Source organism: Haplochromis burtoni, unplaced genomic scaffold (assembly GCF_018398535.1).
Source record: "Haplochromis burtoni strain Fernald_Lab_line unplaced genomic scaffold, NCSU_Asbu1 Contig_27, whole genome shotgun sequence".
Classification (NCBI taxonomy): domain Eukaryota; kingdom Metazoa; phylum Chordata; class Actinopteri; order Cichliformes; family Cichlidae; genus Haplochromis; species Haplochromis burtoni.
Window position 1 is genome coordinate 3,524,069 of NW_024582388.1, and position 23,176 is coordinate 3,547,244.

At 41.0% G+C, this 23,176-nt stretch overlaps 1 protein-coding gene across 1 annotated transcript in view; it reads left to right on the forward strand.

Annotated features, from left to right (window-relative positions):
• Nucleotides 1-1,255: 1,255 nt before the first annotated feature.
• The window catches only part of tep1 (telomerase-associated protein 1), a gene marked incomplete at its 3' end in the record, with an annotated part of 23,733 nt that continues 1,812 nt past the window's right edge, over nucleotides 1,256-23,176 (forward strand). Inside the window, 34 exon segments of the mRNA XM_042219032.1 lie at nucleotides 1,256-1,387; nucleotides 1,468-1,759; nucleotides 2,936-3,057; nucleotides 3,202-3,315; nucleotides 3,761-3,878; nucleotides 4,029-4,217; nucleotides 5,025-5,212; nucleotides 5,301-5,460; nucleotides 5,816-5,995; nucleotides 6,099-6,191; nucleotides 6,791-6,926; nucleotides 10,186-10,345; nucleotides 10,659-10,792; nucleotides 10,880-10,968; nucleotides 11,178-11,292; nucleotides 11,440-11,466; nucleotides 11,548-11,761; nucleotides 12,676-12,796; nucleotides 13,110-13,234; nucleotides 13,325-13,424; nucleotides 13,925-14,080; nucleotides 14,427-14,639; nucleotides 15,559-15,615; nucleotides 15,802-15,937; nucleotides 16,215-16,466; nucleotides 16,587-16,738; nucleotides 18,596-18,700; nucleotides 19,268-19,372; nucleotides 19,523-19,652; nucleotides 19,797-19,882; nucleotides 19,985-20,111; nucleotides 21,567-21,697; nucleotides 21,893-22,011; nucleotides 22,301-22,447. Of these exon segments, the coding sequence (XP_042074966.1) occupies nucleotides 1,511-1,759; nucleotides 2,936-3,057; nucleotides 3,202-3,315; nucleotides 3,761-3,878; nucleotides 4,029-4,217; nucleotides 5,025-5,212; nucleotides 5,301-5,460; nucleotides 5,816-5,995; nucleotides 6,099-6,191; nucleotides 6,791-6,926; nucleotides 10,186-10,345; nucleotides 10,659-10,792; nucleotides 10,880-10,968; nucleotides 11,178-11,292; nucleotides 11,440-11,466; nucleotides 11,548-11,761; nucleotides 12,676-12,796; nucleotides 13,110-13,234; nucleotides 13,325-13,424; nucleotides 13,925-14,080; nucleotides 14,427-14,639; nucleotides 15,559-15,615; nucleotides 15,802-15,937; nucleotides 16,215-16,466; nucleotides 16,587-16,738; nucleotides 18,596-18,700; nucleotides 19,268-19,372; nucleotides 19,523-19,652; nucleotides 19,797-19,882; nucleotides 19,985-20,111; nucleotides 21,567-21,697; nucleotides 21,893-22,011; nucleotides 22,301-22,447 (4,550 nt within the window).

The window sequence follows — 23,176 nt, forward strand, 5'->3', positions numbered from 1 at the left end:
AGGCGAGCAACATCATCGTGCTGTCTGAGTCCTGGATAAGTACAGAAGTCAGCTTTGTCATCAGGAACTACAGGACGGAAATAAACAGCAGTTCCCTTGTAGTGCACATTTGTTCAGATAGGTAATGGTGTTTTTGTTTGTTTGTTTGTTTGTTTGTTTGTTTGTTTGTTTGTTTGTTTTTATTTATTTTTGCTGTTCTGTCAGGAACAGCAAAAACAGTCATCACTGGGATGATAAAACTCAAATATGCAATAATTTGCAATGTTTGGTTTTAGTGATGGAAACTCAGAAACCCTCGACAGGAACCACATAGTGCTGACAGGCTTCAGTGAGCAGGTGCTGAGGTAAAATGCATCTTTTTTTTTTATTCATATAAACGATATAAATGTTGCATCCATTGGCACAGCAAGGTGTTATAATAATACTGATAACAACAAGTGTTTATTTCACTTGATGTTTAGTCATCGTTCATCTTTTAGCCAATATGATTATTTACTTTCTTGCCACAATGAAACCATTGATGCCACTTCTATATTTTTTGGTTGAGTGTGAAACTGGAATCAACAGCTGGTTAGCTTAGCTTAACACGAAGCTGGAGAAAAAGAGCCTCTTGAGTAAAATGTAATCACATTTGTTTAATGTCCTGAAAAACTAATAATAATAGCAGCAGGTTACTCTGTTAAGCCATTATCTCAACACTATTATTAGAGTTACAGTGGAAAGATGCAAAATATATGGGAAGAAACATCGTAAAACTCCAGCTAGGACCTGTACTGAGCACTCACTGTTGAAGATGTTTGTCAATGTGCTTCTGGAAGCAGGTTTTGCCACATCACAGGCATCTGGAAACACCTCGAGGAAGCATAAGTTAAATGAACTTTTATTTTCATCCTGCGTGAAAACTGCACGTTTTCAGCAGTTAAACCAATTTAAAAGGATCCTTATAAGTTTTGGAGGAGATTAACAAAGCTTATAAGGATTTTTATTGTATGTAATGACAGAATATAAGGTTTAAAAAAGGTTTTTCCACTGGAACGTCCAGTGATGAAGTGGAAGGGGCAGCTGGTCACACCTAAAGTGTGCCCCTCCCATAGACAGAACCTGCCTTTAGTGTTCCTTTGTTTCTAGTTGTTGCTAAGCTAAGATGACCAGCTGCATATTATTGTATGGATACAACAAAAGTTTATAGTTATCAATCAATAAATATCTCCCCCCCCAATCCTTTTTTTCACTATTTGACCAGGTTTGTGGCAGCGAGAGGATCTTCCAGGCTGCTCGATCACGTGGAGCATTTGGACAAATTATATAACATTCCTCCACCAGAGGGGGGTCAACACTCTTAGACCACGAGCAATGTGGTCTCAATACCAACAAGCCCAAAATTAAGGTATGTTTTACATTTTAAGATGTTTTTTTCCCCCTATTTCTCCTCATTAGTTTAACTGTAGTTCCTCCCTCCATCCTCAGATGGCAAGGTGTGCGGGTGTTCATCTCCTCCACGTTCAGAGACATGCACTCTGAACGCGACATCTTGGTGCGGAGCGTCTTCCCAGAGCTACGCCGGCGCGCTGCACCACACTGCCTCTACTTGCAAGAGGTAGAACTGCGTTGGGGTGTGACAGAGGAGGAGTCTGAGCGGGCCTCAGAGTTATGCCTGTCAGAGGTGTGTCGCAGCCAGATGCTGGTGGGAATCCTCGGGGAGAGATACGGTCATGTGCCCCCCAAACCTGACCTACCAGACCTCCCACAGTACAGCTGGGTAAGACTTATGGAACAGACGTAACAGGACAAGCTCTGTAAATGTGACTGGGAAAATACTGGAAAGTACAGAACAAACAGAAAAATATTCTGACCAAACCTGTCACACCGACACTAAACTTAAATGGATTAAGTTATGATCTTTTAGAAGAAATCTTTGTAATAATTAAGGAAATGACAGTTGAGTCTAACAATACAAGAATAAATTATAATCCTATATTCCAGACATTAAACAACCAGACTTCTGCCTACATGAATTATAACATTTGTAGAAAATGGTACCAACTATCTTACTAACAACTTACTTTATGTCATATTTATATACATATAAAATTAGATGTTAAATTTTAGATAACAAGAGCAACATATTATAAAGGCAGTCTCTGTGAGAACCAGTTTGCCTCAAAGTGCTTTATATTGTAAAGTAAAGGCCCTAAAATATTACAAAGAAACACCAACAAGCACGGTGGCACGGGGGTTAGCACTGTTGCCTCACAGCAAGAAGGTCCTGAGTTCAATTCTACCATCAGTCAATGGTAGAGTCTGTGTGGAGTTTGCATGTTCTCCCCGTGTTTGCGTGGGTTCTCCCTGGGTACTCTGGCTTCCTCCCACTGTCCACAGACATGCACTTAGTGGGGTTAGGTTAATTGAGGTCTTTGTCTATGTGTTAGCTCTGCGACAGACTGGCTCTGTACCTTGCCTCTTGCCCTAAGACAGCTGGGATAAGCTCCAGCTGACCCTGAAAGGGATGAGCGTAAGCGAATGCATGGATGGACCAACAAGCACCTGATCCTCTATAAGGACGAACTTAGTGACTGTGGGTAGTAAAAACTCCCTTTTAACAGGGAAAAAATCTCAAGCAGAACCAGGCTCAAGGAGATAAATTAGCACAGTAATTAACTTCATTGATGATAGTTACTTCAATAGGTGTTTAATAACTTTATACAACTATTGTGAAACGCGTGAACATTCATATTAGTGATTACATGAAGGTTAAGAAACCTAAAGTGCTGTAGTAGTGCATAACATATAACATTAGAGACAAAAACATCAAGCATAACAATAAATGTGTCACATACCTGACATGTTAAGATGTACAAACTAAATTTAATGATGACTTTTGTTTTAAGTTATAAATCTGAGTTGAACTGAAAGATGAATAATGTATTCTTTGCAGCTGGCCTCAGCCCCAGCAGGTCTGTCCATCACAGAGATGGAAATCCGTCAGTTTCAGGCTCTTTATCCCGACGTAGCACACCAGCGAATGCTTTGCTACTTTAGAGATCCGAACATCATCAAGTATGTATTTTAATTTGATGTTTTTATACATTTTATACATGTTGGGTTTTTGTTTTTTGGGAGTTGATTTAAGTATAGCAGTCCAACAGCAGTATAGCAGAAATGCATCACATTACTTTATCCAGTATATCTATTGGTGTTCAGTTCAGTTCCTGTGGCTTGGAGATCACATTTTGCTCCTGAATCAACGGACGCTGCACATAAAATGGCCTCTCTGAAGGGAAGACTCTTGTCCAGTGATGTCAAGGTCACAGAAAAGTGAGTCGTCTCAATCATGCTTATAGCACTAAAGCCATAATCTAAGTAGTTTAAAAGTATGCTCTTTCACTGTATGCTCTCTGCTTTTGTTTTTTGGTCTTAAATGTTATGTTTGTACCAAAGTTAAAAGCCTTAAAAGATGAGCAGGTAGGGAAAAGGTCTGCAAATTGCACCAGTTGTAATTTACTTATTTATGTGTCTCACCCCACAGACCATAATAAATAACTGATAAGTTTGATGTGTTGATGTTAATTATTGTCAAATTAGAGTCATAAAGGACATCTTTTATATGAACAGAGTCGCCTGGAAATGTCCAGGTTTCTGTTCGGATCTCTATTGGATAAATTAAATATTTAAATTAAATTTAATAAGAAAATTAACTTGTTTTGTTCCTGCTTTTCAGTCCTGAAAAAGTCACATTTCACTAAATTTCTCTGTGGTATAGTTATTCGTGTGAGTGGGGAGGCGTTGTGGATGGGAAACCATATCTGAAAAACCTGGAGGACTTTGGCAACGCTGTGCTGGAGGACCTTTGGATGGCTGTCAAAAAGCTGTTTGTCGACGTGAGTCTGATAAGCTCTGATGAGCTATTTTGCTTGTAGAGGTAGAATCTTCTGATATGATCCACTTCAGTATCTTTATTCTTAGATTTTCTTCAATGCTGCACCTTACTAATCGACTCAATAAACACTTCATAATTACACATCTCACAGGAGGCTGAGGAGGCTGAGGCTGCATCAGAGGTGTTGGAGCAGGAGGTCCACCAGGAGGCGATGCAGAGGCAGTTTTTTGGCAGGTCGAAGCTTCTGTCTAACGCTGTGGATTTGGTGGAGCAGGCCCAGACCAAAGGAGGGATGATTGTGGTGGAGGCAGGACCTGGAGAAGGAAAAACTGTCTTCATGGTAAATTTCTGAAAGACTTTTAACCTGCTGCACGTGTAGGAGGTGGATATAATGAAAGAAACACCACATGAAGGCATCAAAATTGATTATGGCGTCTGAACTTTTTGAATGTTTTAGAACGAGGTAGATTTTCTGGCAGTTTTGCTTGTAACTAATTGATTAATTGATTGGGAGTTTCCTCTCCAAGTTGCATAACAAGCCAACAGTCATTTATTATCTTGTGCACTTCTCAAAGACTCAAGCTCAAAATCTCTAAAAACACATAGTTAGATTTTTAACCTGTAACCTTTTAGGTAAGGAAAGGTTTCATTCTCTCTACCAGGCAATCCCAATTATCATAAGAGGCCAAACATTTTCAGATGAACAGAAATGAAAAGAAATGCGTTTGAGTTCACGTACTTATTTAGTCTTTACTTTCCAGCTAATTTTTCAAGCAGGCTTTTTAGAGCAGCGGCCCCCAACCCTTTTTGTGCCACGAACCGGTTTATGTCCGACAATATTTTCACGGACCGGCCTTTAAGGTGTTGCAGATAAATGCAGCAAAATAAAACCAGTACCGGTATCAAAAAAAGGAAGATTTATTCATAACACACGGGAAAAGACCCAAGGAAACAGAGTTAATGATAAAAAGGATTAAAAAAATAACCATAAAAACCCCGAAAACCATAAATTTCACACCCAACCCTCAACTCGAACTTTGTATCTTGATATTTTTATTTTGTTTCATTATCTTTTGAGCTGGTATTCAGAGCTCATATGGTCAAATATATTCTGGCTTAAATGTATATTTATTGTTTCCACACACAGGCTGCTCTAGCTGAGGCCCTCAGGACTGGAGTTAAGTCCAGGAAAAACCTCGTCTGCGATGTAATCTCTTACTCTACAGCCGCCAGCCAATCAGCACACTCTGTGGAAAAACTCCTTCGATGTCTTGTTAAGTGGCTGAGAAAGATAAAGGGCACAGAGGAGGAATCGCCTTTTCCTCACTCGTATAAGTAAGTAACTTTTTGGTCATGTAATCTGTTCCCTTACAGTGGTTTCCAGCTGTCTGTTTCATGACCGATTTTTTTTTCCTTTTCTTAGAGATTTGCTGTCAGAGTTTCACTCCACATTAAGTAATATAAAGAGGAACAAACCTCTGGTGCTGCTAGTTGATGGGGCAGATCTTGTCCAGGATGGCAGAGGTCAGGTCAGCTCTGATTGGATCCCACAGCAGCTTCCACGGGTCACCTGGGGAGAAAAGGTGCTTCATCACACATAAAAAAAATATCAAAGATTTGCAACTCGGATACATTTATTTCAAGGGACCTGCTGCAATTTTACTTATTATAAGTTCAGATACAGCCCATCTTAATCAAATAGATCCTTTTATCCTCTGGTGTGCACAACTTTTATTTTGCATTAAAATATTTGAAAGTTGATGACCTGCAAAAACGAAATCTTATGTGCAGGCGATAAACTCTCCATAATTTTTTCATCCCTTTCTTCATAAACTTTTTTTTATATGTGTAATGTGCAGGGCTGCTCATCCATTTATTTACTTTCGTTATGTTTCAGTTTTAACTGCACTTAATCTCAAATAATCCTGGTCTTAACAGGGTGTCTGTTTGGTGGTGAGCATCACGTCTAAAGCAGCTCTGTTACAAACACTAACCAAGAAAAAAGGGACGCTCCTGTTTACGCTGGGACAGCTTACCTTGCCAGACCGAAAGGAGATCGTTCAGAAGGAACTGGATGCATTTGGCAAGAAACTCAGCGACTCTGCTTTCAACAACCAGGTTCTTCTTATGATATCTTTGAATTCAAAACATTCTCTGGATGGTTAAATTTGTCTTTTATATCCATCTTTACACTATGTCATGCTTGTGTGTGTTTGTCCAGCTCCAGACACTAATATCCAAGAAGGGAGCAGTCAGTCCTCTTTACTTGCACCTGGCTTGTGAAGACCTGAGGAACTTTGCTTCTTTTGACAAGGTTCAAACTCACTGCTTTAGCCCCCTTCTCTCTGGTATTTTAATTTATGTGACAATTTTAATCTAACACGTAACTACAATAAAGGTAATAAAGAAATGCTGAAATATTATTAATACAGTGTTTGGTGGAAGATTACTAAAATACTTGAATATTTATTTAATTTTACATATAGGAACATGGAGGTGGGTAGAAAAGTAATTTAACCAGTAAATCGACACATTCACACTCAGCTCTCTCTTCCACAATAAACCAGTGCAGGATCTGCTTGACTGCAAATGAACTGTTGTGCGAATTATTTTGCTTGGTATACATTTCCTCTAAACTTTAGACTTCATTGTAAGCCTCCATATCTGTTCCCACATTAAACGGTCTTCAACTTGCCGGCTCCTTATACCATGTGATGTCCAGTAGTCCATTAGAGTAACCAACTGCCAGGAGAATTTGTTGTTTACCTGTTTGCCCTTTATCCTGCCACCTCCTGTGTGCAGCGGTAGCTTCTTATGTACACACTAGTTGCATCCTATATTTAAGAAAAGGCATCTTTGTACATCATTGTCTGGAGTTCATGTGTGAAAGTGGCTTCTGTGTTTGCGTCCTAGCTGAAGGAGAGCCTGCAGGACTTGCCGCAGTCTCTGAGACAGCTGGTGCAGTACAGCCTGCAGAGACTCTGCTCACAGTACAGAGGCATGCTGGGACTCCGCTGGGCCCTGGCTACACTCACTGTCAGCACCACAGGTATGATTGATGTCCCAATATCATATGTTAACTGCACATTTATTCTTGAATAAGAATAGATAGTAGGGGTGCAACAATACACAAAATTCACGGTTCGGTTTGGTTCGATACTTTGGTGTCACGGTTCGATATTTTTTTTGATTAAAAAAAAAAACGTTCATGCCTTTTTAATTTGTCATTTATTAAATTTTCACGGCACATTCCGCACCACATCTCTGTGCGTTCATCATTTGTTTGAAGCCAGCTCACCTCCTGCAACTACTTTTCCGAGAATACGTGCTTCTTTTGTGGTTCGGACTCCTTCTGACATTTCTTTGGAGGTGGAGGAACATCACAGTAATTGCTTAAAGGAGCTTGCTTCTTCGACATCTTTAAGAGTTCTAAACAAATGTCTGTCCTCCTCCTGAAAATCTTATGTATGCAAACACGCGTTGCAACTTCTTATCTTGTGCCCGTTTTTTATTTTGACAGCGAATGCGCACCTGCGGACCACTTATGTGCAGCCCTGGTTATTTCGCTTGTCATATTGCAGCCACAGAAATTCTTTTGTCCATGAAACCATAAAGCTGCACTTTCTTTTTGCCTTATAGTCTGATTTGTCATAACTTTTCCGTTTTGTGGTAAGCTTTTCTTTGGCTGTCACTTCTTCACCCTGACCTGTCTTATTTGGCTCAGCAGAACTAAAATATTGTGGCGAGCTCAGACAAGGAGGAGACGGAGGTGTCGTTTGGTCTTGCTTCCCGTGAGCTAGCCAGGGAGCACAGCCGTTTATTGACATCTGCAGAAGAACACTGCCGCTAGCTAACTGCTCAGCGTGGCAACAGCACAGCAACAACAACACACAGGGCGCCCTCTGACCCCGGAAGGACACACCGTCGCAGCGAGAGGGCGTCACCCGTCACTATGGCAACATAAACAAAACATAACTGTACAAACAGAACCCCGAACAGCCCTGACCCGCTACATAGCCCCCACCTAAGGGGTCAGTCGTCCCCGACGACCCCATTACCCCACACAAAGTCCTGCAAATGTCCAGGTGCCTTCTTTTGGCGCACCGGCCGGTCACGACCGGCGGGGGAAAAGTCACTCGGGTCAGAACATGGGGTGCCACCATCATCCCACTTCTGACACCAATGTGGCGAGCTCAGACAAGGAGGAGACGGAGGTGTCGTTTGGTCTTGCTTCCCGTGAGCTAGCCAGGGAGCACAGCCGTTTATTGACATCTGCAGAAGAACACTGCCGCTAGCTAACTGCTCAGCGCGGCAACAGCACAGCAACAACAACAACACACAGGGCGCCCTCTGACCCCGGAAGGACACACCGTCGCAGCGAGAGGGCGTCACCCGTCACTATGGCAACATAAACAAAACATAACTGTACAAACAGAACCCCGAACAGCCCTGACCCGCTACAATATGTATCCTGCTGCTTTTACACACGCACTCACATAACGCTCAGCGATTCTCTGCGCGATCAACCTCTCACATGTTTAAGCTTGCTGCGGGAGATTTCACTTGTCATGTTTGCATAGTAAGCTAACAATTGATAAGACGATGTCAGAGGAATTGGTGCACAAATTATCATCACTCACCAATCAGTGCTGTCGCTCTCTATACACAGTTCGCGCGATTGCAAAGTGAAAGCAAAAAACAAGCGCAAATTCAAACGCGATTTCAATATGTCACATATTGACAGTGGCTCACCGATGCCAATGACATAATTACCCAGCTACATTTCCGAAAGAATGCAAAACCATTGACATATATTTTTCCTTCCTACGATAGCCCGACGGGCAGGGCAGAGATAGATTTTGGTAGCCCGACTGGAAAAATCGGGATGTCGGCGATTTTGCCCCTGTATCTGATTGAGGAATCACTCATCTTTGGAAAAGAGAGTTTATTACAGAGAAATGGCTCTTTCCAAAATAAAAGCTATACTATACGCTTCTTCTGGGCTATATTCTCAGCAGCATATTAAACATATCAGGTCCCCATAAGAGAATCATGTGCTAACGGCTGTCTAAATGACTCGGGTAAAGTTTGTAGCATGCTGCTTGTTGTTTTTGTCTGCTTCCACTTGTCTTTGCACTAGGATGATGTCGGTGTAAATGTGCAGTCATATTTGTTGTGTTCCCACTAGTGCTGTCAGCGTAAATCTCGTTGAAATGACGTTAACGCCACAACACGGCAAATCTCCGTTAACGAGCTACCGCGGATCGCCCGTGCATGGGGCTGGACGGCCAACACGTTAACGAGCTAACTGCGCTAACACACTAGCTCCCACCCATGTAATTGAGCATTGCGTGGCACATCCAACATACTGTTTTACTTTAGTCCATGACGCGCTTACCTTCAGGGTCATACCTCACATGAAAACCAAAATAGTTCCAAACGCCAGATCTGAATGAGGGTGGGGGAGGTTCAATTTGCCATGTTGCAAGGAGAGCTTAACTTCTGTCTCGCTAGCTTGCCCTGCGCTCAGTGAATCTGCGTTCGACTACTCCGCCTAGGCTGCACTGTCGAGCGCAGATCCACTGAGCGCTCAACACAGACAGCATCGTCAGAAGGAAAGTTGATAAAATAAATTAAAAATTTTGTATTGTTCGATACATATGCGTACCGAACCGAAAGCACTGTATCGAACGGTTCAATATCGATACGAGTATTGTTGCACCCCTACAGAGTACATACATGGTGTAAAATACAAATTGCTATCGTATCATCATGTTTTTACAACACCATAACTTTTACCTCCACTCATCAAAGTTAAATACCTCCACCTTTGGAAATTTAATTGTAAACTAAATATGAAGTAGTAACTTACTAAACAGAGACATTCATTGAAATTCACCATTTTCCTCTTTCTATCTTATTAGTCGCCTAATAACCTCTTTTTTTGAGGTCATTTATGTTTGGATACTGCGTCAACTCCACACTTAAACTGTTTCACAGGCTCTGTCCACACACAGAAACACAAATCTTTTCCTGGCTGTATACACATTGAATGCAGTGTAACTTTTATAGTTGTTGCCTCAGACTTTTGGAAAACACTTCAAATAAGATGAAACCTTATTTAAAAACTTGTTGCTGTTGTTGTTGTTGTTGTTTTTAATAATAATAACTTTAATAAATCTCATCTTATATGTATAATAGCTCGATCAATGTTTATACACTCCTTCTAACCAGAAGTCTGATTTGAGGAGTGAGCGTAAACTAAAGTGACCTACTCTGCCTCAACATTTCCTCCTTTTCATCCACAGGCCTGAAGGAGAGAGATTTATACTCTGTGTTGAACACATGCAATGATTTGTCTTTACGGGATGGACAAGTCACATGGCAGGAAGTGCTGCAGTTGTCCAGAGAGCCCAAAGGACGCATTCCTATGGCAACCTTCACCCGCATAGTGCAGAGTTTACAAAGGTATAAGCCCAGAGCATATAAGCATATTATTTAAGTTTTATGACATATTACGTTGTGTTCATGGAAAAAGAGGCAGTGGTCTGTGTGGTTTCTTGAGATTCCTTTAATAATTCATAATACTGTATTGTTATTATGTAATTATTTGCATTCTCTTTCTTTACAACTCAGATATTAATAAGAATAAACAATATCCTTTATTTTCCCTTTTCTTCCCTTTAAGTTTTTGTCTCAGGTTTCGATCCGAGTGTGTTTAGAGTTTTAAGCCATATTACAAAGTTTTAAATAAGCATTACACTTGAATCTTTTCCTGCAGTCTGATTGGTCCATCTCATTGCCACAATACTGACGACCTGCTGGCTTTAACCAATCCGGAGGTGAAGCAAGCCTTTGAGGACTTTTTTCTCCCCACAGAAAGTGACAAAACCAGAGCTCATCTCACACTGGCAGGTAAAGTACTCATAATTAGCTTTTAGTACACTGAGTGTAAACCGCTGTAAATGTATTGGTGAGTTTTTTGGGTTTTTTTCCCCACAGCTCATCTGTGGACACAAGCTGACCCTCGGGGCCAAAATACCTTCCTTCATTGTGAAGCCAACTCTATCACGCACCTGCCTTCTAGCCTGGTTAGGAATCTTCCTTCATTAATTCATGCTGCGCAACATGAATATTAATAAAATTCAGCAAAAAAACCAATACAGTAATTTATTATAATTACCGCAGATAAAACACAATATATTGTATTGTATAAGTCCTAATCTTGTGGGAATCATAGCTACAGTTGATATTTCTTGAAGATTTTAACTTCTCACTGCTTCTGTTTGGCTTTGTTTAGATTCAAAGTGGACAACTGGGGGAACTTTCTTTCCTGCTTTCCAGCTATTATTTCCTTTATGCTAATGTGCGCCACGGCTTCCTGCACCACCTCTTGGAAACATACAGCTGGTATGGTGAGTACCTTTCTGAAGCCTGTTAGGTGGGTTTCCTTTTAAACTTTTACATCTCTTCTGTGTGCAGCTGTGTATATTTTAAAATGTGTTTTTTTGAGATTACACTCCTCAAAAATTCCTGATATTTATATCCTGTAATTTCTGCAGATAAGAACCAAGAGTCTGCACCATCATGTAAGTGCTTAAAAGTACTTTACCCACAAATCCTTGCCAAGTGTTTGATTTATTCATTCCAGTTTCTTTTTGTCCTCTCAGCTTCCATCCAGGACGATTTAAAGGATTGCCGTAATTTCTTGCGGCGTCATGCCTCCACACTCTCTTCCTGGCCAGCTCTTTTCATTCAGCAGGCCCTCAATGAACCTCAAGAGACCCCCGCTCACACTTGGGGAAAAGGCATGGTGGGCAAAGGAGGAGTGCGGGTAATTGAGTGTCTGAACATTGATGGGAACAGTGATGGTGAAGAAAAAAGGTAAGAGGTTCTCCTTCAAGGTGATTTTTTTTTTTATTGTCAGTAGAAGAGTTCTTGATGTCTCTTACTGTAATAAAAGTGGTCATGCAGCACTTTAAAAATATATTAAGACAAAGGTTTTAGCACCAACATGAACTTAAAAGTATAAAAATAAGTTTCACCCGGAGAAGTCATACTTTAAAGCAGGGATGGGGAACTCCAGGCCTTGAGGGCCAGTGTCGTGTAGGATTTAGATCTCACCCTGGGTCAACACACCTGAATCAAATCATTAGTTCATTACCAGGCCTCTGAAGAACTTCAAGACATGTTGAGGAGGTAATTTAGCCATTTAAATCAGCTGTCTTGGATACAGAACACATCTAAAACCTGTAGGACACCGGCCCTTGAGGCCTGAAGTTCCCCTTCCCCTGCTTTAAAGGGATGTGCTATTTTCAGATATATTTTATACAGAAAATGAAGATTAGGTTCATAATTCTGTGTTAACTGGGGTCTAATCCTCTAAAAAGAACGGAAAGTCCATTGTGTTGTACCACCATGTTTCTGCAGTAGCTTTGCAGAACTTGATGGTATCTCCTGACCACTAGAGGTCACCAACTGAAGTTTGTTTTTTGTTTTTTTGTTTGTTTGTTTTTTCCCCAAAGGCTTTTTGCCTGTTGTCCAAGAGTACATATTTTTGGGGCTTTTTTTTTTTTTTAATTAATTTTTTTTTAAGTAAAATAATCTTTCTGCATCTTTTCTGCAGTGTATACTGTTAATTGTATATGCTTATATTATAGGAAATGTTAAATGTACTTGTGAGATCAGTAATACCAGCAGAAGTTCAAAACAAATAAGATGTATGTGTATGTTGGATAATATAGTCCATATTGTTTTATTGTGTTGATATTCTTGTGCGTTTGAACTCCTGAACTCAGCGAGCTTCTTTCAACCTTCCCCTCGGAGCCCACCTCTCTGGTTGTGAGCCAGGATGACCAGATGATGGTGGTTGGTACTGGCGAGGGAACTCTACATTTCATCCACACGCAGACTGGACAGGTACAAATGTGTTTGTTTTAAACACATTTTATAACGTTGTGGATCAACTCAGCAGCTTGTATTCATGCTTTGAATTTGTGAGATCAGTAGCAGACTGGATTCATTGACCATGTTTGTGTGTAGTTAATTTCCAGTTGGTATTTATTGTCATTAATGTGAACTTTATGCGTTTGCTGTTTTTATTTCTAGCTGAGACATTTTCTACCCTGATTAAACAAAAATAAATTCATACATAAATAATGTGCTGTCACACTTGCTGAGAATAAGAAGCCTTTAAAATGTCTAATATGCACTTTCTCCTGGCTGTGAGCAGGAGGTGAAGTCTCTGATCAGCAGCTGTGACGGCATCTCGAGCTGTGTCTTCCTGAAGGACTTACGACTTGCTACCACCTCCTTTGATGGGCGAATAGAAGTGTGGGACATAGAAAATGGATGCAGGTGTGAGAAGGGTTAAAAGGAAGGTTTAGATTAAATTTTTTACAAATATAGCGCCGAATCTTTAAAGTTATTTTACTTGTGTTTCTGTAGGACTGACGTTATTGATGGCCACACTAATATGATAACAGGAAGTGATGTCACTGCAGACAAGAAGCACCTCGCCACGGTTTCCCTCGACTGCATGATTAAAGTAACACTAAAAAGATGTTTGTGTTTTTCTGCCTCGACTTCTGTCTTGATTCAGTATCATGTGAAATAGGACCTCAGGAATGCCAGCGCATGTGGATCAAAAACAAACAGTGTTATGTAATTTAGTTTTGTAGAGTGTTCATTGAACGAAATAATCTTCAATATCAGCTAGATTGTAATTAAGGTTCACAGAAAGGTAGAATATGTCCACTATTTTTCCAGCGTCTGTGTATAATAATGTTCAACACTTATGATTATGAGTTTTGCCAAAGTTGAGCAGCCCTTATGTAGATACAGTTGCATAAAAAAGTAACTTTGCCTTCTTTTTTTCATAATCATTGGAAGTTGAAATTGTTCTCTAGCTCTAGTCTGTCTCCCTGAGGGTGAAAGTGATGATTAAGCCGGGATGTGTTGTTAGTCATTTGTGCAGCTGCTTTGTTATGGTTTACAGCCTGACGCTGTTCCTCGACTGTATTAATCAAACCTGTTTCTTCTCTTCAGGTGTGGTCTTCTGATAAAGGTACTGAAGTGTCCTCCGTGCTTAGCAGAAGCCCTATGAACTGTGTGACCTTTGACCCTAAGGGTCATCTTCTGGCTGCTGGCTGCTGGAATGGAAATGTGATCATGTGGAACTGGCTCAAGAATAAAAAACTAACAGTGAGCTCAATGCTGTGAATGTTGCAATGTTATTTCATTTTCACCATGAATGTATGTTAAAAATACATAATCAGTTCTGCTAAAAATCTACAGGAGAAAAAAAAATTGGACCATAAATATAACTGAAGTATGGAATATCGGAACCAATGAAAACATGTGTCTACAAAAGGGGGTGTGGTCTATTGAAACTGAGATTTATTTTTAATTTAAGTTCTTTAGCAGAAGAGGGCTTTTTTGAAAGTATTATTATTATTATTACTATTATTATTATTATTATTATTAGAGAACAGCTGAAAGAAGAACTACTTCAGATAATGCACTCACTGTTTCTCTCTCTCTCCATCAGTCCCTGTGCGGCCACACACGATCAGTGCGCAGCCTCTCTTTTTCTCCCTACTCCTCCATGCTCTGCTCTGGCTCTGTGTCTGGGGAGGTGAGGGTGTGGTCAGTGCCCACCTCCACCTGTGTGGGATGTTTCCAGGCTCACTGTGAAGCCACAGAGTCCCTCACCTTCCTGGAGGAAGGATCCATGCTTCTGAGCGCTGGCTCTGATCACATGGTGAGACATCAGTCAGCACATAATAAAGCTTCTGCTTTTCCCTTCAAATGTTGCTTATTTTAATAACCATTTGGTTTTGTATAAAATAACTTTTGGTTTAAATTAAATTCAAATTCAAATTCAAATTTTATTTGTCACGTACACAGTCATACACAGTACGATATGTAGTGAAATGCTTGGACAACTGCTCGTGACCTAAAGAAAACAAAAAAAGGAAAGGCTATGAATAAGATAGGAAATAAATATGAAAAATTAAAAAGGGTAAATTTAACTAGGAAGGAATAAAATATAAATTAAGGTTGAAAATAAAATAACTGTACAACAAAATACACAATATAGAACTATATAAGAATGTATGAAGAAATCTAAATATAAATAAATATATACACAATAACAGCAGCTGTACAAGTATTAACCGGAAATGAAGAATATAGTGACCAGTGTTGTGCAAAAACAAAGTCCAGAAAGTCCAGTGTGTGTGTAAGAACTATATGTGTGGGTCAGTACTGTGTGGTGGTGTGATTGAGAGACCGTATCGCCTGCGGGAAGAAGCTCCTCCTCAGTCTCTCTGAAACGTCTTGATGCATTCTCAATCATCCAGGTAAGTAAATCTCCGAACGTTGATTCTGTTCATCTGGATGTAGAGTTTTCAGAAAACTCTACGTCCAGATGAACAGAATCAACGTTCGGAGATAGCCTTTTGTTGTTTTCTGATTTATCTGAGATGACTGATATGACACTGCTGTTTATTTTCTCAAAAACGACCTCAAAAAGCACCACCTCTGAAGCAGTCATAGTGCAGTTATCAGGAGAAAGTCAGTGCAGGAACAGGCACCAGTATCTTCTCACAAACAAAGATTTCAGTGATTATAAAGCTAATCATCACCACCTCCCATTTCTGTTTTTTCTGTTCAAACAGCTCAACCTCTGGTCTGGAGGACTTGGACGTTCTGTCACTGAATTAAAATGTGATGATGTAAGTTCTAATATTTTGCTGGACCCCTTTTAACTTTAATGATGCTGCACATTTACAAGGATCTTGTACTGATGATGTTAAGTGTTAAGGTGGGGCTCTATTGATGGAAAAACCTGTTCATTCATATATTCATGAATTTCAGCATGTTCATGTTATTTTTTTTTATTTTATTTTTTTTCTTTTCAGTGGATGCAGGAACCACCTCTGAAAAAGCTAAAGGCTGTAACGTCTCAGCCTGCTGCTCTGTGTGTGGCTGTGAATGGAGACTATGTTGCTGTGGGATACCACGCTGATGGCATCAAACTTTTCAGCCTCAGATCAGGTGTGTTGTGAGCTACAAATGTTTCAAAAATGTTTACCAGATGGAATCACTACAAGAAAGTGTGTGTGTGTGTGTGTGTGTATGCGTGTGCTTATATGTATGTGTGTGTGTGTGTGTGTGTCATCGTGCTCAGAGCTCCTTGGGCCGCTCTGCCGCCTCAAAAAAGACATCTCTGGCATTAAAATTCAAAGCATCTCCTCTAGGTTTTTTCCTTTCTTGCTCTTTTTAAGTGTGTGCACTATAAAAGAAACAAACTGTACCAAAATTAATTTTTCAGGTGAGAAGATTTGGGCCTCCGTGGACCTGGACGTGTCTGTACCGTGCATGCTGTGGGTCATTTTAGAAGCAGAGCAGACCGACACCGATCTGCTGGTGTCTGGAGGAAGTGACAAATTTCTGCGGGTGTGGAAGAGAAAACAAGAAGAGGAGGGAATGACGGAAGTCCTGGAAATGGTGGGAGTGTTTGGTGTGCAATCGGGCACCATCCAGGCACTCGCACAAAACTTCACGTACCTGGCGACAGCTTCAGGTAGGTGTGATTGGTGGTAGTGATTATGCTTTCTTCTCAGGGTATTATCAAAAGTTCCTCAAGTTCCAGTTAGTTTGACTTATGTCTAAAAATGTTTTACAATGTTGCTCTTTGAATTAGATGACTTCACCATTGGGCTGTGGTTATTGTCTGATCTGACCTGTGACCTTCCGATCCAGCCAAATTCAATACTGAGGGGCCACAGTGGCGGAGTCACGTGTCTGGCTTTCAGTCCAGATGGTGCACAGCTGCTGTCTGGTGGAAAAGATCAGGTACCTGTAACTCTTCCCCCCCTTATGAACCTTATGAGAGTACCTCAATAAAAGGTTACAACTGTGAAATCAGTATGAGAGAGGGAGAACGTTGTCTCATTTGAGAGGGTGAAATCATGAATTCTGGGTTATTCTTACTTAAAAAAAATAAAATAATAATAATATTAATAATGATATCATGTAGTTGCAGTGCTTCATAGATTCAGATTAGGGATACTGCCTACTGAACATGTAAGATTTTTTTGGTACACTTAAATTACCTTATAAGGTAACTAAAACTCCATCCATGCATCTTCAAGTATCCTCGAGAGGATAAAGAGCTGGTCCAGTGTTCCGCGACCAGGACAAAAACCGCATTGTTCCTCCTGTATCCGAGGTTCGACTAGCGGACGAACTCTCCTTTCCAGCACCCTGGCATAGACTTTCCCAGGGAGGCTGAGGAGTGTGATCCCCCTGTAGTTGGAACACACCCTCCGGTCCCCCTTCTTAAAGATGGGGACCACCACCCCGGTCTGCCAGTCCAGGGGTACTGCCCCTGATCTCCACGCAACATTGTAGAGGCGTGTCAACCAGGACAGCCCTACAACGTCCAGAGCCTTCAGGAACTCGGGGCGGACCTCATCAACACCAGGGGCTCTGCCACCAAGGAGTTGTTTAACTGCCTCAGTGACCTCGCCCCCGGAAATTGGCGGGTCATCCCCAGACTCTGCTTCCTCCTCGGAAGACGTGTCAGTGGGATTAAGGAGGTCCTCGAAGTATTCCTTCCACCGCCTGACAATTTTCTCAGTCGACGTCAGCAGCGCTCCGCCAGCACTATACACAGTGCAGGTAGAGCACCGCTTTCCCCTCCTGAGACGCCTGACGGTTTGCCAGAATCTCTTCGAGGCAGTCCGAAAGTCTTTTTCCATGGCCTCTCCGAACTCCTCCCACACCCGAGTTTTTGCTTCAGCCACTGCCCGAGCCGCATTCCGCTTGGCCTGTCGATACCTGTCGGCTGCCTCCGGAGTCCCACAGGCTAACCAAGCCCGATAGGACTCCTTCTTCAGCCTGGTGTCCACCATTTGGTTCGGGGATTACCACCACGGCAGGCACCAACCACCTTGCGGCCGCAGCTCAATGCAGCAGCTTCGGCAATGGAGACGCTGAACATGGTCCATTCGGACTCAATGTCCCCAGTCTCCCTCGGAATGCTGTTGAAGCTCTGCCGGAGGTGTGTGTTGAAGATCTCGCGGACTGGGGCCTCCTTGAATCGCTACCTTATCGTGGTGGAGGGGTTTGTGTGTCCCAGGGATCCCAGGGGCTATGTTGTCTGGGGGCTTTTGCCCCCTGGTAGGGTCTCCCATGGCAAATTGGTCCTGGGTGAGGGACCAGACAAAGAGCGATTCAGAAGACCCTTATGAAAACATCGAGGGAACAGTTTACCCTGCCCGGGATAGGGTTACCGGGGCCCCGCCCTGGAGCCAGGCCTGGGGAGGGTGCCCGAGGGCGAGCGTCTGGTGGCCGGGCCTTAGTCCATGGGGCCCGGCCGGGCACAGCCCGAAAAGGGGACATGGGCCCATCCTCCCGCAGGCCCACCACCCGCAGGAGGCGCCATAGGGGTCGGGTGCATTGTGTGCCGGGCGGCGGCCAGGAGCGGAGGCCCTGGCGGACTGATCCCCGGCTGCCAAGACTGGCAATGGACATGGAACTACTCTGGTGGGGAAAGTGTAGTGTTTCAGTGTGGGATGCAGAAAAATAAAGCACATAAAACATAAACACTAACAGTAGCTGATTAAATGCACTTGTTATATTCTACCTCTGGAGAGAGCTACATTGGTTTTCTCTTCATCTGTTATCATAAACATTTGATTGTTTCAGGCTCTGATGGTGTGGGATGTGACTGCTCCTGCTGTTCGTTCTAAGACTCTGCCTCATGCTCACCGAGACTGGGTCACAGGCTGCGTTTGGACTCCAGACTGTGTGGTCGGTCTTCTTTTTCTTTTTTTTTTCTTTTCATATTTTGTTTGTGTCATAAAGCAGTGGTTCTGAAAGTGGGATCTGTGGTCCACAGCCAAGAGATCAAATTAATTATATATACAAAGCTGTGATGTTATATTAAAATGGGGATGGAGGCATGTCGAGACCAACCAAACAAGCGTCCTTTGTCCTTTACTACAATCACAGTTATTGTAGGCCAGTGGAAAGAAAAATACAAATAGTGGCCTTTGCCTGATCCTTGTCGGGGTTTTGAGTGGTGCTTTGAAAATTTTCTCCCCTGTTTAGTGTCATTGGTGCTAAAATGTCTCACACCTGTTTTCTTTGTTTTTTTTTTTTTTTTTTTTTTTTAAACTAATTTTTTTTTTTTTTTTTTTTTTTTTTTTTTTTTGGAGCCTAAAGTGTCCACATTTGGCTAAGAAGATGGAGTGTTAATTTGTCAGCTAGGGCTAGGGCTAGCAAGCTTGGGAGCAATGCACAGACACGCATATTTGATAATTACATCTAAGTAACATACAAGTGCTTTCAAAAATGTGTTTTTTGTTTTTGTTCCAGTTAAGCTCTTCAAATGACTGCAGACTTTGTTTGTGGGACCTTCAGGCTGGGCAGTGTCTGAGGGAAATCTCCTGGACAAGTCCACTTACCTCTGTCTGCTGTCTGGTGAGTCACTTATGCAGCTTTAAGTAAATAAGCTCTCTATATTGTGTACAATGTAAAGAACTGTTTAACTATAGCACAAAATTGTCTTTTTCTTTGGTTTTATAAATTATTTTCTTTGTTGACCTGCTCTGTCGTGTTTTCTGTGGGCAGGGACAATATGTGATAGCCAGCTGTGCAGAGGGGGCACTGCATGTCTGGAAGTGGGAAACAAACACTGAAATCTGCCATATTTCTGCTCACATGAGACGCATACACCACTGCTCTCTCCTCCCAAATACAGGTACCATTCCTGAGAAAACATGCTGGGAAGTGATTACACACATAGTCTCCTCCTCTTTCCATCATTTAGTACGCTGTATTGAGTTAATACTGCATATTCTGAAATTAATATTTGATATTTCTAAGCCCACTCTTTGTTTTTAAGACAAAGGGAAGGAAGTGAAGTCAGAAGAAATGTCCGTTTTCACAGCGTCTGATGATGGCACAGTGAAATTTTGGAAACCCTTACAGGTCTCTCAAACAAATAAAAAAAAATCCTCTGAATTTTTAAAGTGCCCTGCTGCTTCTTCAGATGTATTTTCTCACTGACTAGATATGTCGGTTTATTTCCAGGTGGAGCACTTTAGCACCTTTCGCGGTCACAGCGGTGCGATTCATGGAGTCGTTTGCAAGGAAAGGGTCCCACAATTCTTCACTGTTTCTGAAGACCGCTCGCTGCGATGCTGGACATGGGCAAGAGGTAAAAAAAAAAATTGGTTTAAATTGAGACTTTTATTTTTTTATCATTTATATAAATGATACAAATCATAATTATCAACTCACAAGTGTCTACAAATCTGCTGGGAAGGCACCTAAAGAAAGCTCAGCAAAAACCCGTAGTGATCCCGTATGTGTCAGGAGTATTGGAACAGTTAAACACAGTGTCTCTGTGGCTTTTAAACCCCAACTCTCTGTGAATGGTACTCATGGCTATTGATCAGTGGTCTTTGATCAGTGGTTGTTGATCAATCGTCATGACAATTTGCATGATCAAGGAACCAATCTCCCAACCTATTGTTCCTTCAGTGGTGCTAGTTTCAGTCACTGTGCAAATGTACTGTTTATAAGATTGGGGAAACCTGCAGTCAGCTGAGACTGAAGAAGTCACTTGGATGAGTGACGAAACGTTTCTCTCACTGAAAACGCTACGTCCAGATGAATAAAATCAACTTTTAGGGAGCTACAAATCTCTCATTTTTCTTATTTTAGTACCAGCTGTTTGGCTTCAGCTTATGTTCCATAAATTGGCACAGTAAGCCAGTAGAAACATCTCAAATTTAAAAATGGATTTAACTCTCGTTATTTATTTATTTTTACTGTATTAAAAAGTCAATATTTATCATCTGCAATTAGGTAATGAACATTTGAAAATTGGTTAACGACGCATTATTATGTGGCCTTTTGCAGCTGTAAGTGGTTATGAGTAATGATGTTTAAAATGCTCCCCTTTTGTGCACTGATAAGGAGGACGTTATATAGAGAGATGCAAAAAGAGAGGTATTATGTTAAATATTAATGTCTTTAATTATCTTTCCATGTTCCCATTAAATTTCTCACCAATATTGTGCAAAATTAGCTACTTAAAATGTCTTTAAAACTCCTTATAATTTTCATTTCCTTTCAAGAAAAACCCTTTTTATGTTTATGCACGTCTTCTTGTGTTAGAGCCCAGACTTCATTTCAGGAAATCTTGAACCAATTAGCTGCGATGTCCATCTCGGTCATTGTGTTCAAAATGGTGTGCCCACAATCCAGCACACAAATATATGTACTTATAATGACTGCATTTAAAGTTTACGAGAGTGCATCATTTTGGTTTCAGATGCAATTACGCACAAATCAATGTGTCTTTATGAGTACAATATTCTTTTTTTATATTTAACAAAAAGCCTCAAAAAAACTTGTTGTACCTTTTAAAACATAAATGAATGATGGTGAAAAAGATTGAAGAAATTCTAATTGATACTCATATCTCCCAGTGTTGAATTAATCAAAGAAGATTTTTTAAATCTAAAAATAAAATAAGTACTACTGAACACGTGCTGGGAGCTAAACTGGTGCCCTATGTAGCCTTATCTTTAAAGTAATTATAGTGTTATTAAGGGTCCTTATACACATTTTGTTATGAAAACTGTGTTTCTTCTTTTTTCCACAGCAAGTCCATCAAACCTGAAAGGCTCGGTCACAGCTCTGTGCTTCTGTCAAAATGATGACCTACTCCTCGCTGGGTATGAATCTGGTTTGCTCGAGTTGTGGCAAAACAACTCAGTGGTTGGCCACAAGCAGGTGAAGAAGTGTACAAAGAAAATAGTTTTTTTAACTCTTTTTAACTCTGTTTTTTTTTTGTTTTTTTTTTTTTTTTTTTCAAGTTCTTTGCACATCTTTTTGTGTTGCAGTGTTATTGTGTGTGTGCGTATTCTGTTGTGTGTGTGTGTGTGTGTGTGTGTGTGTGTGTGTGTTGTGTGTGTGTGTGTGTGTCAGGTATTTGATGACTCCATTACAGCGGTCTGTTCCATGCCTGATAGTCAGATCGCTGTGGCGAGTGTGAAACTTATTGGTGTTTGGAAGCTGGTGTGGAATAAAAAACATGACACAGCAAGGTAAACACCAACAGCTAATACATAAGATGCCCAAGCATCTGCATTAGTCCTATAAAGTTAAAGACAATAACTAATTTTGCCTAGTTTGCTTAATAAAAAAACAATCATATGACTGTCTAAGCGCTGTGGTAAACTGGCACGTGAAAGCTGTTTTGTGTTGATTAAGATTGTGAAGTTTAACTGATTCTGAGCTTCAGTGCATCAGCAGTGGAGGGAGACATCACATGAGGTATTATGAGTTTCAGTCTTCACACTAACTAATTCTTTAATTTTTGTCTCTTGCTTCCAGCTTGGTGAAGGTAACCACCTACACAGTCAGTGAACCAGTGGTGCACCTCTTCTACTGCACTGCTTTATTTGGGGTGAACAAAACTGGAGAAGTATTTGATGTGGCACCCAAGAACAATGAGGGCAGCTGGCACAATAAAGTCAACAAGTAATGTATTTTTCATGCTTTTCTTTTCTTTTTTTTTAAATCAGCCATTCAGCATAATAATCCTCTCATACTGGACTACATTCTAAAACAAGCTGTTTTAGCTTCTTTCCTCAAACTGTAGCAGACCTTGGATCAAAATGCTTATTTGATATTTGCATGACCAAAATCTAGTTCAACAGCTCTTTGATGGATTCCTTGTTGCTTGTTTTTGGTAACTCTAAATGTGGGTTGTCTCTTGTTATCAGTTGGCACTATGAAGTTGAATTTCACTGCGTGATCCACAATGATAAGAAAAGCGTGTGGCTGGTGGGCGAATCAAAGGGAGAGATTTACATCGGCTTCCTTGTGAGTATACGAACCAGCATTACTCCACATTAAGCGTTAATTCACCATCAAAACCATTCTGAAGATGAAAAGAATTGGTATTTTAGGAAATAATCCCCTCCCTTGAACTGTGGACACTCATCATCTCTTGTGAACAGATTTAGTACATGTCTATAGGCAGAGATGGGCAGTAACGCGTTACTGTAATCCGATTACTTTTTTAAAGTACTGAGTAATGTAAGGGATTACTATTGCAAAAAAATGTAATTAGATTACTGTTACTTTCCCCTAAGCACACTGTGTTACTAAACCCTGATTTTTGTTTGTGAGAGTGTCTCATGACAATGACGTAAGCGCGTGCAACATCCGTGGCAGCAGCAGACGTGTGTATATCAACAATGGAGA